Here is a 14,484-nt window from a genome sequence, read left to right as displayed (position 1 = left end):
GCACACCATCGAATTAATGTGCTTAGTGTGGCCGCGTGCGCTCGACTTTATACAATCTGTTTTACAAAACCGGTTTATGTAAAATCGGAATAATCCCGTAGAGTAGACCTATCCTTATGGAATCATCATTTGGGAACTTGAAGTTACTAATTAGAATATAAAGTTAAAACATTTTTGGGTGGTGGGGGTATCTGTTAAGTATCCTGGGACAGATTCTGCCCCCAGCTCTACCACATAATCCATTGTAGTCTTTGAGCGTGTCTGGTATAATGAAGGCAATTTTGGTCAGGTAAATAAACTCTGGCTCTGCTTGGCCGTAAAAGGGAAGAAGAAAATATTTCTCCTTGTATATTTTCTCTGGATTTGCTTGTTTCTCTGCCTTGTACTTGGAGGAACACTGGTTTAAGAGCCCCTGAAAAATAACTAAAGCATCAAGTACAGTTGTAGGGCCTAATCCTGTAAACGTTGAATACCAGGCATCATGCTTTTTTCCATTTACATTCATTGGACTAATATTATGAATTAAGGATTAACATTTTAGAGTACTTTGGTGTGTGCCTGCTTTTTTTGAGCATTAATACACATTACAGGGTGACTAAATCCCTAAGCCTGGCAACATATTGTGTTTATATTTTCAAAGGATCTGCAAAATGTTTTTATGCAAGTCATAGACTTATGCACACTATTCCTCAGTTTATACGTGCAAATCTTATGGCTGCTGTTTTTCAAGTCTTTTGAAAATTTGGCCTGATGTGACATCACATTACTTTCAGTAAAAATTGCTTCTATATTTTAATTGCCTTTCCTTTTTATGTTGTTCTTTAACTTATAAAATGTATTTTTACTGCTTGCTCCTTTTTATAGACTTCCCATGGTGTGAGAAGATCAAAGCTGCACTTTGTAATAGCTTTAAACTCCAGAAGTTTAGGTCTTTGCAGCTTGAAACAATAAATGCTACAATGGCAGGAAAGGATATATTTCTTGTCATGCCTACTGGAGGTGGAAAGAGTTTGTGCTATCAGTTACCTGCAGTATGTTCTGAAGGTACAGTATATGAGAATAAATGTCATGCACCAGTAAATGGATTTCAGTTTTCTCTTTTGTATGGTTAATTGTAGAGAGGTAATGCTATATTTTGTTACTGTAAATAAAATTGTCTAATGCTAAGTATTATTTGGAATAAGGAACATAATTCCCAATAATGGGAGGAAAGTGCAACAATTTTGAGACAAAAACTTATCGTAGAAATGTATTTCTACTAGTTTTCTGTATTTCACTTTAAAGGGACACTGTCAGCTTAAAAACATAAAACATCTTGCAAACACTTGTTTTAAACAAATTTCTTTGTCTAGGTTCCTAACAACCTCTTTAGCTAATTAAAAGTGAGATATTAAAAATCCAATTTTTTCCTCACTAAATTTGCTCTGTTTTTCTTGAATTTCAGTTTGTGCAATGTAAATCATTGAAGCCAGTTTAGCTTTTGTTTTTAAGTCAGTTTCACTTTCTTAGTGCTGAAGTGCTTTGATTTCAGATATTGCAGAGGAACGTGTTTTAACAACAGTTGCTTTATTGGGATTCTTTTTTAATTGTGAAACTATTTTTATTGACCTTGGATTTTAAAAAAGCAATTTTTTACAAAGGGGCCAACTTGTTGCTTAGCATTGTTTAGTACATGGCCACTGTATACCCAACCTGCTTTGGTTAGATATATTAGTGCTTTTGTTTGTTGCAATTGAGTTTATTTGTTTCAATTCAGTCCCCAGTGAGAAATCATATGAGCTAAATATTTTAGATAAGTAAGATGAATGATTATTTGTTTCAGGTTTCACACTTGTGATCTGTCCTTTGATCTCACTTATGGAAGATCAGCTAATGGTTTTAGAACAGCTGGGAATTTCTGCAACTTTATTAAATGCTTCAAGCAGTAAGGTATGTAAGTAAGCCATGCGACACTGTTACCTTTATTCATGTTTATGAACATTATGCGGATATTCTTATTGACTATCTCAGCTTTGCATGATTGAATGAAAATTTATAAGCCAAAGGACATCTTCCTACCAATCTTTACCATGATATTATTAATTTAAATCAAATATATTGCAATCCTGTTTAAAGCCAATAAAACAAGCCAAAACCTTGCATGAAGTGAATAAAATTTTGTGGGACTGCGTTAGTGACATAAAAATATTTTTCAGTTATACACATTTTTGATACTAAATTTCTGGATTTAAAAGAAGATGGACATTACTGTGTTACTCAGTAATATGTTTAGTAATGCAGACTCATATGCATGGAATCAAGTCTCTTGTTTCTGGGTATAAGCTGACTGCCACAAAGGGCAGAAAGAATTTTTTTCCCCGGTGATATGGCATTATGGAAATGGCTTGCTGCATTTTGTGTGTGGGTGTGTAGTTTTTTGGTAAATATTATCAGATAGTAGCCGCTTTCAGAGGCAAGGTACTGGACCTAATGAATTAATGGCTTGATGTGGTCTAACAAATTTAAAAAATGAATGTCTCCAAAAATCTAATAATAAAGATTACAGTCTGGGATATTTGTTTTGCATAAGGAATTTTTTCTCAAAACAGAGCAGCAGAGATGTGGGTGGCACTTGATATTTTACAAAGAAAATAAACACCCTAAATAATACAGTATAAATATTCAGAGTATATTTGCTTCCTTTTTCTAAAATAATGCTAATATTTATTTGTTTTTAAAATATAATCACTTTATATGTATCTACAAAAGTCTTATGCTGGGTGTAGTGGTGTGTTTTGTGCATCTAGAACTAAGGAACAGGAGTATGATATTCTGGTTTGTCCATTTTTAGCTTTCTTCTTTGTTTTTTAACAGGAACATGTAAAGTGGGTTCACACCGAAATGCTGGATAAGAATTCGCAGCTAAAACTCATTTATGTTACTCCAGAGAAGATTGCAAAAAGCAAAATGTTTATGTCAAAACTGGAGAAAGCTTATGAAGCAGGGAGACTCACTCGTATTGCTGTGGACGAGGTTCATTGCTGTAGTCAATGGGGACATGACTTCAGGCCTGGTATGCCCATCCAGAAATATGTATGCAAAGTTATTCAAGCGTGCATAAATGATGAGTTAAGCCTGAAATGAAGGGAAATGGTTTTCTTTTGATAGTGAAGTGTATACACAATACACAACACAGAAAATACTTGTACATTGGCTCAAAGATTTTTAATTTCATTGATTCGGTACCATTCACAAATAATTTATGGCCTTGTCTAAAGGCCCAAGTTCATTTAAGTCAGGGACATTTAACTGTGGGTTACATTGGCAGTTTTCCAGGGGACTGTGAGTTGCACCTTATTTGCATAAAATGGAACAGATTGTGGCTGTCGTCTCTGATATAGATGTGCTTCCTGTGGAAAATACAAATCTGTGTAACTCTCTTCATGGTGCTTAATACCTCTGTATTGAAGGTGAAAATACCATAGCTACATGGTGGAATTTCATGGAATGCACTTTAGTCACCCCTAGTGTAATTTACAAGAAGAAAAATTGTGCAGCATTTTGGTTTCATGTCTGGTCAGCTGCATAAAACTAGTATTTATCAATGCTGTTTCTCAGCCTATGAAAGAACTTGTGATTCAGGGTACAGATGACTACAGTATGATCTACTAAACTTTTTCTGGACTTTTCTTTTAAATTTCTTACTAAAGAAAGTATTGCCTACAAATTACACGTAATGGGCTTTATCTCTTTTTGCTTATGACAGCAATTGTTTGTTGGAAGTGACACAAATCAAAATGTAAATTATGAATGTTTGAGGTTTTTTAATGTTAGTTTTGTTTTCTAATTCTCTTAACTTGAATACATTTTAATAAACAGTACATTCTGAATTCAGGTAAAAATCTGTTACAAGGTCAGTCATTCCACTATATCAATATGGCATTGCCTGCTGATCACTTCATTTGGATTTGTAAATTAGTTCTGTTATTACTTGTTAACTTGGTGCAGATTTGATGTATTAATATAGAACTGGTGATGTAAGAAACCAAATCTTTTTTCCCTTATTCTTATTTAGACTACAAGTCACTTGGTATCTTAAAACGACAATTTCCCAATGCTCCATTGATTGGGTTGACTGCGACTGCAACAAGTCATGTTCTGAAGGATGCTCAGAAAATTTTGTGTGTTCAGAAATGCATTACCTTTACTGCATCTTTCAATCGGCCCAATCTTTACTATGAGGTATGTATTGACTTGACTTGATTTGAAGTAGTACCTATGAGCCCTTGTTATGGACCATGACACCATTGTAAAAACACAGAACAATCAATATGTTATGCCTTCTGAAAGACAGAATTTCATTCTATAGTTCTAGGAGAAAATGAGAGCACCAGCAACAATTATATGACTTCGTTCAGAGTCTGGCTCCTAACTGCTCCAGGTGCCTTTGAGAGTATTCTGTTTTCTGTGGTGGTGATTTGTTTGCCCAAAGATAGTGTTCTAATAGTTAATTTACCTTGAGGACAAGTAATAGCTAAATTTATTCTGGGTTTTTTGGAAATGTTTAATTCCCACAGAATCCTTCCAAGCTAAATCTGTGGCAGATTGAGTTCTCTTGCATATTTTTCTGTCTGAGGAAATGACAGAGAAGTGGAGATGGGGGTGTGTGTGTGAAAACCCAACAAAACAGGAGAAACTCAGGAGTATGACAAAAATAACCCTGAATATTAAGAGATTATTTTAAACAATTAGATTGTCATCTCCTCCTCCCCCACCCCACTCCCTGTTATCCAAGTATTTGTGTTCTTAGTCTGTTTTGCTTATGTCTTAGATGGTCTCTCTTTTTTTTTTTTTTTTTTTTTTTTTTTTTTTTTTAAGTTTACTTCAAACTAATTTTTGCCAACTTGGTTCTAAACAGTAGCTGGGAACTGGGAGTTGTGTACTGGTACTGAACTGAAGGCTTTTGTGATTAGTAATATTGGAAGCTATCCTTTCCTATTTTGATGAACTAGCTTCTGAGGTGGGCCTTGGTGCTTCACCACAACATCTCGTTAAAATTTTGTATCTTCTTGCCTTTAGTAGAATTTGGGCTGCTCCATACATTGTGAGAATGGGGTTTTGCAGGCTAGAATGTTCATAATTGAATGGCAGGTGGCAAGCACTGGCTGCTACAGCCAGTATTTTAGCTTAGAAAACTGGTGTAATTGTCTGGAAAAGTTGGGAACTTCTGTGTTTCCTTTCACATTCCTTATTGGACAGCTTCTGAATGAGCTCTTTAGTTGTGATGGATCTTTACACTGTAGAATAAATGTAAATTAGTCAAAGGGAAGAATAGATGAGTTTACTGTATTAGGAAGAGTATAGTAATAGGAATATAACAAATTGGCTGAATGGCCATTTAAGAGTTCTTTGCTAATATATACAATATGGGGGGTGTGTGTGTGTGTGTGTGTGTTTTCAGGTTCGTCAAAAACCTTCAAACAGTGAGGACTTCATTGAGGACATTGTTAAGATCATCAATGGAAGATACAAAGGGCTCTCAGGTAAGCAATATAAAAACTAATGCTTTTTAACTTTTTATTTAAGGCAAAGTTACAATAAAACAGTAACATAATAAATGATATATCACTTGTTTAGGATCAGGTTAATATTCAAAGAACCTGGCTAAGGGTTGCTGGCTGGGGAGCCCTCCTCCTCTGAATATTCTAAAAACTATGACCAAAAATTCTAAATAGCCGTCCTCCTATTGGTGCATCTCTTGTGTACGTATTTGGTGAGGAAAGCTTTCCCTGTACAAAGCCACAATTCTAGGGAGGGTGGGGAATCCACACATTTTCAATAATGTGCAATATACAGTTTAGCTGCTAACAGTCAAAAATGAATTAATTTGTTCTGTGTCAAACATAGATCCTTTACTGGAGCATTAAATAAGACAGGTTGGGATCTCTTGGAAGTTGGCATTTTGTCTTAAAACGATTCTTTTTAATAATTTCCTGTGAAAACAATCTAATTCCTGGACACAACCACCATGTGTGCAAGTATGTTCCAATTTTCCCTTCAACCTCTCAACAGAGCACCTACCTAATAACAAAAATATGATGGATGTTAACTGGAGTGAAATGCCATCTATACAGTAACTTTTATAAATTGGAGATTTATATCCCCTTCCCCATATAGAGACCCACTCCTCCAGATCAATTTATTTGTCCAAATCCCTCTCCCATCTTTTCATTGGCTGTATTTTTTATCAACATCTTTTTTTTCATAAAAAATGTATATATCTTAGAAATTAAACATTTTGTTACCCAATCAACTTCTCTGATTTGGTTAAAGGTCTAGATAGAGCCACCTTGTATCCAGATTTCACAATTAAATGTTTGACTTGTAAATATTGAAAATACGGGATCTATATATTTAATGTATTACGTACCTCTATCAGTATAATTTCAGACCAGGCCCCAGGAGCAGCTGTCTGAATTGAGTAATTTCAGCTCGTATCCATAACTAATAATCCTTTGATATTTCCTAGGGATAAATTCCTGATTATTGCGGGGTGGGAGAATGTAGCTAGGAGAGAGGGGCTCGGCAACAGACATTTAGAAAAGTTGTCTAAAGCTGGTAAGATGGTCTGAAAGAATGGATCACGTTCCATTTATGGTGACCTGAATTTCTCTTTAACCCAACAATTAGCATACAGTCCAGTGAAACCTATACAAGAGACCTTCTTTTTAGGCAACCTCCTATGTTATGGAACTGCTCCAGAGTATCCCCAAAATGTATGGAGAACTCATCACTATCAGAAGACCCTTTCCATTAAGCATCTCAATTTAAAAGCAAAACAAAAGTAACAAGATATGTAGTTCCAACATTGTATTGTCCCTTACTATTTGTCTATTTAGATTGTAATCTCTTTGGAATAGGACCTGTGCCTTCCTGTGTGTGTTCAGTGTCTAATCCTTGATTTTGATTACATCTTTGGACACTACTCCAATACATATAATAACAAAATTTTGAAGTTCCTTTCAGTGGTAGCTTAAAATAGGTTGAGCTGTATTATGAAAGCAATTTAAAGGTGCTGCAAAATACCCTGTTAGAATGAAAACGCTTTGGAAAATGGAGAGACAAGGTGGGTGCAGTAATATTGCTTATTGGATCAATGTCTGTTGGTGAGAGAGACAAGCTTTTGAGTTTACATGGAGCAGCTCTTCAGGTCTGGGAAAGGTACTAAGAATGTCACAGCTAAATAAAAGATTGAACAGTTAGATAGTTTAACGTAAGCACACAAAGAGACCATTCAAGGTCTCTTAGACTTCCTGTAGTCATAGGACAAAAAAAGAAGGTTGGGGGTTACAGATTATTGTAATAAATCGAGTGTCTTTAGTAAGAGCATGAAGGCCAGACGAGGGGCTTCAGGATAGATTTATTTCAGGATGGGGAACCCCTTCTTTGCCTTCATATTACCCACCAGCCTCTCCAAGCTCCTCAGCAGAGGCAAGTTCCCCACAGACCAGGACACATCATCTCAAAGCGGCACCAGACTCTGCCAGAACAAGGGATGCAAACCTGCAGACTTATCTTCTCTGCTACAATGATCAACACAACTTTCAAGAGCCATGGGTCTTAAAATGTGATGGAGCTCATCCAGGGCACTAAATGCCTCAATAAACAACTATGTGGGTGAAACCAGACAATTGCTACCCTCTCAAATGAACTCTTACAGTAAAATGATAAAACACAAGGTGTTTTTATCACCTGTGGATGGATACTTTTCACAAAGTGATCACTCTATATCTGGCCATCAGTCCTCGTCTTCAAAGGAAACCTGCACAATGCTTTCAAAAGATGAGCCAGGGAGCTTAAATTCATAACTTCGCTAGCCACTAAAAACCATACAGACAGACACTGGATTTATGGCTTATTACAACAATCTATAACCTACTAGCCCCCCTTTTTGTCCTATGACTACAGAGGCATTAATAGCCACTTCATCTTGAATGCTAAAATATCTGTACAATCTTGTATTTAGCTGTGATACTCTTCACCTGCCTGCTAAGTGAGGTTGGGCAGTTAATTCCCCTCTCTGTGCCTTAGTTTTCCTGTTTGTAAAATGAGCTAATGATAGTGTCCTCATTTGTAAAACACCTTGCAGTCTACTGATTAAAGTGCTATATAAGACAATGGTGGTATTGTTACATTGTTTTTATAATTGGTATATAAGGAGATACCATTGCTATCTAAGCAGAATGTCCAAAATTGGAATTGATGCGGAGACTGTACTGCTTTTTCTGCTTTTGCATGGCCAAGCATATTATTGAGTCCCCCAGTGTTTGGGAAGTTTTGCACTCTTTCCCCATGTTTTGTCAGTTCCTTTGGACAGACAGGGGATGTTATCTTCAAGCCTATTAATCCTGCACCTTGCACAAACATGAAGTTCACTTACATTTTTTTAAACACTTCAGTGCCATAAAAAAGTGGGTTTTTTGTTTTTCTTTTTTCTTTGGAACAGGAATTATCTACTGTTTTTCACAGAAGGACTCAGAGCAAGTTACCATTAGTTTGCAGAAACTGGGAATTAAGGCAGATGCTTACCATGCAAATCTGGAGCCCAAAGATAAGACCAAAGTTCACAAGGGATGGGCAGCCAATGAAATACAGGTTAGGTGTACAATTATTTCTATAGAATTATCTGACTTAAATAACTAGATAGATCTGTATCCTGATGGTTTAATGGTTGTACTTCTGTTCAGGTCGTAGTGGCAACAGTTGCATTTGGCATGGGAATTGATAAGTCAGATGTGAGGTTTGTAATTCATCATTCAATGAGCAAATCCATGGAGAACTACTATCAAGAGAGTGGACGTGCAGGTAATGTGAACAAGTTGACTTCTACTGATAAAGGGAATTAGACTTCCATAAACTAATAATTTCGTGTTCGTTGTTATGCCATTGTAACAGAGTTTGCAGAGGGCCAGGCGGCCTAGTGGTTAACACACCCAGTTTCTAGTCTTATGGTTCCCAGTGAGAGAGGCCATTAGTCCAGTTCCTAATTCTTGTATGTAGCTTATCTTCACAGCAGGGTTCTTAATATCCTTACCCTCTCCTTTCTAGAGTGTATAAGGAATAGACACTCCTTATTCACTGAAAGGAGTGGAGTGGAAATGAAGTTTATGCCCCTCCTGCAACAAGGGCAGTTGGTAGGGGAGCCCAAGTCCTCCCTCAGATCTCCAAGTCCAATATAAGTGAAAGAAAAGACAACTAAACCTTCAACCCCAACTGGATAGCTAATGTGATGACAATTTTTAAAAAAGGCTCCAGAGGCAGTCCCAGCAATTAGACCAGTAAGCCTACTTTCAGTATTAAGTAAATTGGTTGAAATTGTAATGAAGCAGAGAATTATCAGACATATAGATGAAAATAATTACTGGGGATGAGTCAACATGGCTTTTGTAAAAGAAAATCATGCTTCACCAATCTATTAGAGCTCTTTGAGAAGGGGTCAACAAAAGGGTGATCCAGTGGCTATAGTATACTTGGGCTTCAGAAAGCCTTTGATAAGGTCCCTCACCAAAAGCTATTAAGCAGAGTAAACAATCATGGGACAGAGAGGAAGTCCTCTCATGGATCAGTAACTGATTAAAAGACAGGAAACAAAGGATAGGAATAAATGTTTAGTTTTCAGAATGGAGAGAGCTAAATGTGGGGTCCTACCAGGACCTGTACTGCGACTAGTGGCAAAGTTTGCAGAAGATACAAAATTACTAAAGATAGTTAAGTCCAAAGCTGACTGCAAGCAGTTACAAAGGGATCTCACAAAACTGGGTGAATGGGCAACGAAATGGCAGATGAAATTCATTGTGGATAAATGCAAACTAATGCACATTGGAGAAAACAATCCCAATTAAATGTACAAAATGATGAGGTCCAAATTAGGTGTTACACTCAAGAAAGAGATCTTGAAGTCGTCATGGCTAGTTCTCTGAAGACATCTAGTCAATGTGCAGCAGCAGTCAAAAACGGTAACAATGTTAGGAACGGTTAGGAAAGTGATAAATAATAAAAGAGAGAATATTCTAATGCCACTATTTAAATCCATGATATGCCCACAGCTCTGGTCGTCCTATCTGAAAAAAAGATATATATTAGAAATGAAGAAGGTACAGAGAAGGGCAACAAAAATGATTCTGGGTATAACAGCTTCCATATGAGGAGAGATTAAAAAGACTGGGACTATTCATCTTGGAAAAGAGGTGACTAAGGACCCCCCCTTAGCCACCTCTTTATAGAGGTCTATAAAATCATGAATGGTATGGAGAAAGTGAATATGGTAGTGTTATTTACCCCTTCACATAACACGAACCAGGAGACACCCAATGAAATTAATATGTCACAGGTTTAAAACAAACAAAAGGAAGTACTTCTTCACACACTGCATAGTCAATGTGTGAAACTCCTTTCCAGGGGAAGTTGTGAAGGCAAAAGCTATAACTGAGTTTAAAAAAGAATTAGATACATTCAAGGAGACTAGGTCCATCAGTGGCTATTAGCCAAGGTGATCAGATATGCAGTCCCATGCTCTAGGTGTCCCTAAGCTGCTGAGCACCGTTCCTGGGACTGGTGGACAGTAGGATTACTTGATTATTGTCTTGTTCTGTTCATTCCATTTGAAGCACTTGGCATTGGCTGCTGTTAGAAGACAGGATACTGGACTAGGTGGACCATTGGCCTCACCCAATATGATGGTTCTTATGCTAATATATGTTGTGCTTTTGGCCTGGTTCTCTTTACACTTAAGGCCCCTTTACACCATTCTGGCAATTAAAGAGGTCTTAAAGTGGGCATAAACTACATTTACACTCACTTTAAGGGCTTTTTACACTGCCAGTGTGGTGTAAAAGAGCCTTAATGTAAATGGAAATCTGTCCCCTGCCTTCTTGTTTTTAGCAAATTCTTGTTTTGTGACACCCATTGTTACCAAAATTACTTCATAATATGCAGATTTTTAGCTGATCAGATGTGTGCTATTTGTATAACTTTACTTGGATGTTTGACTCATGTCTTTTATCATGGTTTTCATCCCAAACTCTCTCAAGTGATCTTTGAGCTCTTTACGAGATTCATTTCTTTCACATGGAACTGCAGCCACCTACTGGGTATAGAGCATCAGCTATTGACCACTGCACACCAACACTACACATCATCTGAGGGCAAAAAGTGAATAATACCATCCTAGCTAATTAAAATTACAGGGAGAATTTTGATTGGTTAGAATTTGATCAGTATACTACAGGTGAAAAATGTTTACAGGATCATAAATAGTGAAGACCTCTGTTTTGTTTTATCTGAGAAATGACATCTCCCACAGAAATACCCCTTACCGCCTGCTGTTGCATTGGTTAGATATTGATTCAGAGGGAATAGTGACATAGTAGAAGAGAGAGAATGCAACAGCATAAGCTGAGGAAAACTCAGTGATACTCAAATCTTGGAAGGCTGGACAGTTGCTGGTTTTCCTTTGGCTCGATAGTAATGCACAAACTCAGGGACAGGATTTGAAGTTACATGGAAGGTTTCTGAAGGCGTCGTGAAGCAATTTACTGAGATTTGAACACTGCCTTTTCTTCATATGTATGTTAGGCATCAGCTTCAGTACTGGCATAAGAAAGGCACAACTTCTACTGAAATCAATGGGATTTTGCATCTGCTTATACTAGTACTGAACTGTTTGCAGGTAGTGTGTGGGATGATGTAGATGAAATAAAGCTGATGAGGTGGGGACCACCAGTTAATGGCTCTAACTGCTGCTAGTGGATGTTTAGTGTAAATTCACATTACACTGGGTGCTGTTTGCACCTACTTAAACTTGTTTTATGAAAGTTTATGCCATTGCTCATGTTACTACTGATTTGACTTACTCTTCCATGTGGGGTGCATTTACTCCAGCTGCATAGGCCTTGCCAACCTTATGGGAATGGGAGACAAGTGCATGAGAACACCCAACAGTACGTAGTCCTACCAGAAATCAAAAGGAAAAATTGTCACTCATCCTAGTTAGATAAAGCAGAATTGTTCAGTAGAATGCTTTGTTAGAGTATTTCCACAATGTGATAGCAACGCTTGAGGATTTGATTCTCTATAGCTCAGGAGGTGTAGTGGCAGTTAAACAGCTGCCTTTGTACTAAATTCTCTTTTGTTGGCCCTCTTGGAGGCCTAATAAAATGGCTGAAATTGTGTAGCTGACAAATATTTGATATAAAAATTTGTGTGAATTGGATTAATGTCAATGCATGTTTTTAGGGAGGTGTTTTTCATTAGCACCAGTGCTTGCCTATCTCTGCTTCCTTTAACTTCCCATCTACACATTAAGACTGTACTTAAGCCATAAAAGGGCCTTAAATTTAAGTTCTACAGAATACAATAGATTGGTTTTGGCAGTTTTTGATTAAGAAGCAAAATGTTAATCATCTGTATTTTTTTATTTATGTAAGAATACGGTAAATTCATCTTTCTTTTCCTAAGCTTTCTATGGTATTAAATTTTTAAAGTTCTCTCAGTTGATAGCGTATGCCATATTCTCTGTCATACAGATGTGGAGCCTGTTTGCACACATACAAGTATATAGGGGCATAATTCGTTTCATTTTATATGATGTGTTATTGCTTTGACGCTCCCCAGGAGTACCCAGGGTTGTGAGGGTTACCTGCCCTTAGCATAAAGTAGTCTTTCTATGCCTGCTGTGGATCAGTGCTCTGAAACCAACAGCCTCTGGGAGCACAAACGCTGTCTTCCAGGCCTCTGCAGACCTCACTCTCTCTGTACAGGTAGCGATGGGTACACATCAACCCCCGAAAGCTCGGAGCATTCCCTGTGGCCTCCAGCCTCTTGTCCCCAAACACTCACAGGATTACTGGTCTTGCTAGTCCCAAGGAAACAGTGCACACCAGTTTATAAGATTCAGTTTAGATCCAACACTTGGCTTAATACCACAGCTCTTAAATATATTTATAGTGAAAACAAGAATAAGCTTATCAAACTGTGGAGATTCAGGTAATGGTGAGTAGGAATGATTACATGTAAAACATAATTGCAACACCTAGAGCAGTGGTTCTGAAACTCTTGTACTGGTGACCCCTTTCACAGAGCAAGCCTTTGAGTGTGACCTCCCCTTATAAATTAAAAACGCTTTTTATATATTTAACACCATTATAAATGCTGGATGCAAAGCGGGGTTTGGATGGAGGCTGACAGCTCGCAACCCCTTCATATAATAACCTCATGATCCCCTGAGGGGTCCCAGCCTCCTGTTTGAGAACCCCTGTTCTAGAGACTAAATGAACAGATTGATCTGTTCAAAGAAGTTTATTTCACTCAAAGTTCTCTTCAGTATTTTCAAACAAGCCTGTTGAGGCACCTTTTTCATGAAGCAAAATGCTGTCTTTTTACTCCCTCAGTGGAGGATGACTGGGCATCTCCTTTGTCTCCCCAAATGTATTCAAGAAAAACTTTGATATGAACCTCAAGATAATGTTTTCTTCTTCTACTTTTTCTCTCTCCTTGTTAGTTCATTTTACAATCCATCATTTTTATTCACTTCAGAGTGGTGAAAGGGGACCTATTGTGAATGGGACAATGCTCAATTTACATCTAAATGGATAGATATCTCCAGTCTGTCAGGCAACCTCCTTGATATAGACTTTGAGAGCATATTTTTCAGGGTATATGTATATACATAACTCCTGACATAGTATCTGTGTACATTCCACACTGATAATGATGACCAGTGTGACAGTGGCTTTCATTTTGAGATCTCACTGTACATTCTTGGAACCAGAATGTACATACAGAATCCAGAGATTCCTGTAAATCCTCTGCATTCCCTTGTCAGTTGGCATTAATTAGTTCTTGGGTCACAGTTGCGTGTTCATAAAACATTTCTTTTTTTGTTCCTAACATGTGAAAAGTCTAAATGAGAAGTCTAAATGGTGGTGTTTCAAATGCATTGTAGGTCGAGATGACCAGAAAGCTGACTGCATTTTATATTATGGTTTTGGAGATATATTCAGAATCAGCAGCATGGTAGTGATGGAGAATGTGGGGCAACAGAAACTATATGATATGGTATCCTACTGCCACAACATGAACAAGTAAGTTATTCTGGCTTTCTGATTTGTTTTTGTTTTTTTACTTAACTTTTCTTCCATGCTTATAAATATTAATAAGGAACAATCACATATGCCAGGATTTGTATATCTGAAGCTCATCACATTTTATGTAGCATATGAAATAAGAGTGTTAACTTACCCCCCCCCCCTCGCTGTTTTAAAAATGTGCATGGAAGAAGTAGAAGTATTACAGCTGTAATACAAGTCAACCAAAACAAGCTGTAAAACAAGTCAACATAGGGTTCAGGCTCCTTTCAGTGTATGTACTGGAGCATTCTGCTTTTGAAATATCAATACATAAGTCATACTGGATCAAAACCCTGTTTAATCTGATACGCTTCAGAAG

At 37.3% G+C, this 14,484-nt stretch overlaps 1 protein-coding gene across 2 annotated transcripts in view; it reads left to right on the top strand.

The window, feature by feature from the left end:
- RECQL (RecQ like helicase) overlaps positions 1 to 14,484 on the top strand; it is a 32,587-nt gene that overhangs the window by 7,385 nt on the left and 10,718 nt on the right. For both annotated transcript variants that reach the window (XM_032772571.2, XM_075069787.1), the window contains exons 4-11: positions 865 to 1,044; positions 1,823 to 1,929; positions 2,854 to 3,052; positions 4,055 to 4,221; positions 5,441 to 5,522; positions 8,486 to 8,634; positions 8,727 to 8,844; positions 13,982 to 14,120. In XM_032772571.2, the coding sequence (XP_032628462.1) occupies positions 865 to 1,044; positions 1,823 to 1,929; positions 2,854 to 3,052; positions 4,055 to 4,221; positions 5,441 to 5,522; positions 8,486 to 8,634; positions 8,727 to 8,844; positions 13,982 to 14,120 (1,141 nt within the window). The remainder of the gene's footprint in view (positions 1 to 864; positions 1,045 to 1,822; positions 1,930 to 2,853; positions 3,053 to 4,054; positions 4,222 to 5,440; positions 5,523 to 8,485; positions 8,635 to 8,726; positions 8,845 to 13,981; positions 14,121 to 14,484) is intronic.

Source organism: Chelonoidis abingdonii, chromosome 1, assembly GCF_003597395.2.
Source record: "Chelonoidis abingdonii isolate Lonesome George chromosome 1, CheloAbing_2.0, whole genome shotgun sequence".
Classification (NCBI taxonomy): domain Eukaryota; kingdom Metazoa; phylum Chordata; order Testudines; family Testudinidae; genus Chelonoidis; species Chelonoidis abingdonii.
This window is presented reverse-complemented; position numbering and strand designations above follow the sequence as displayed.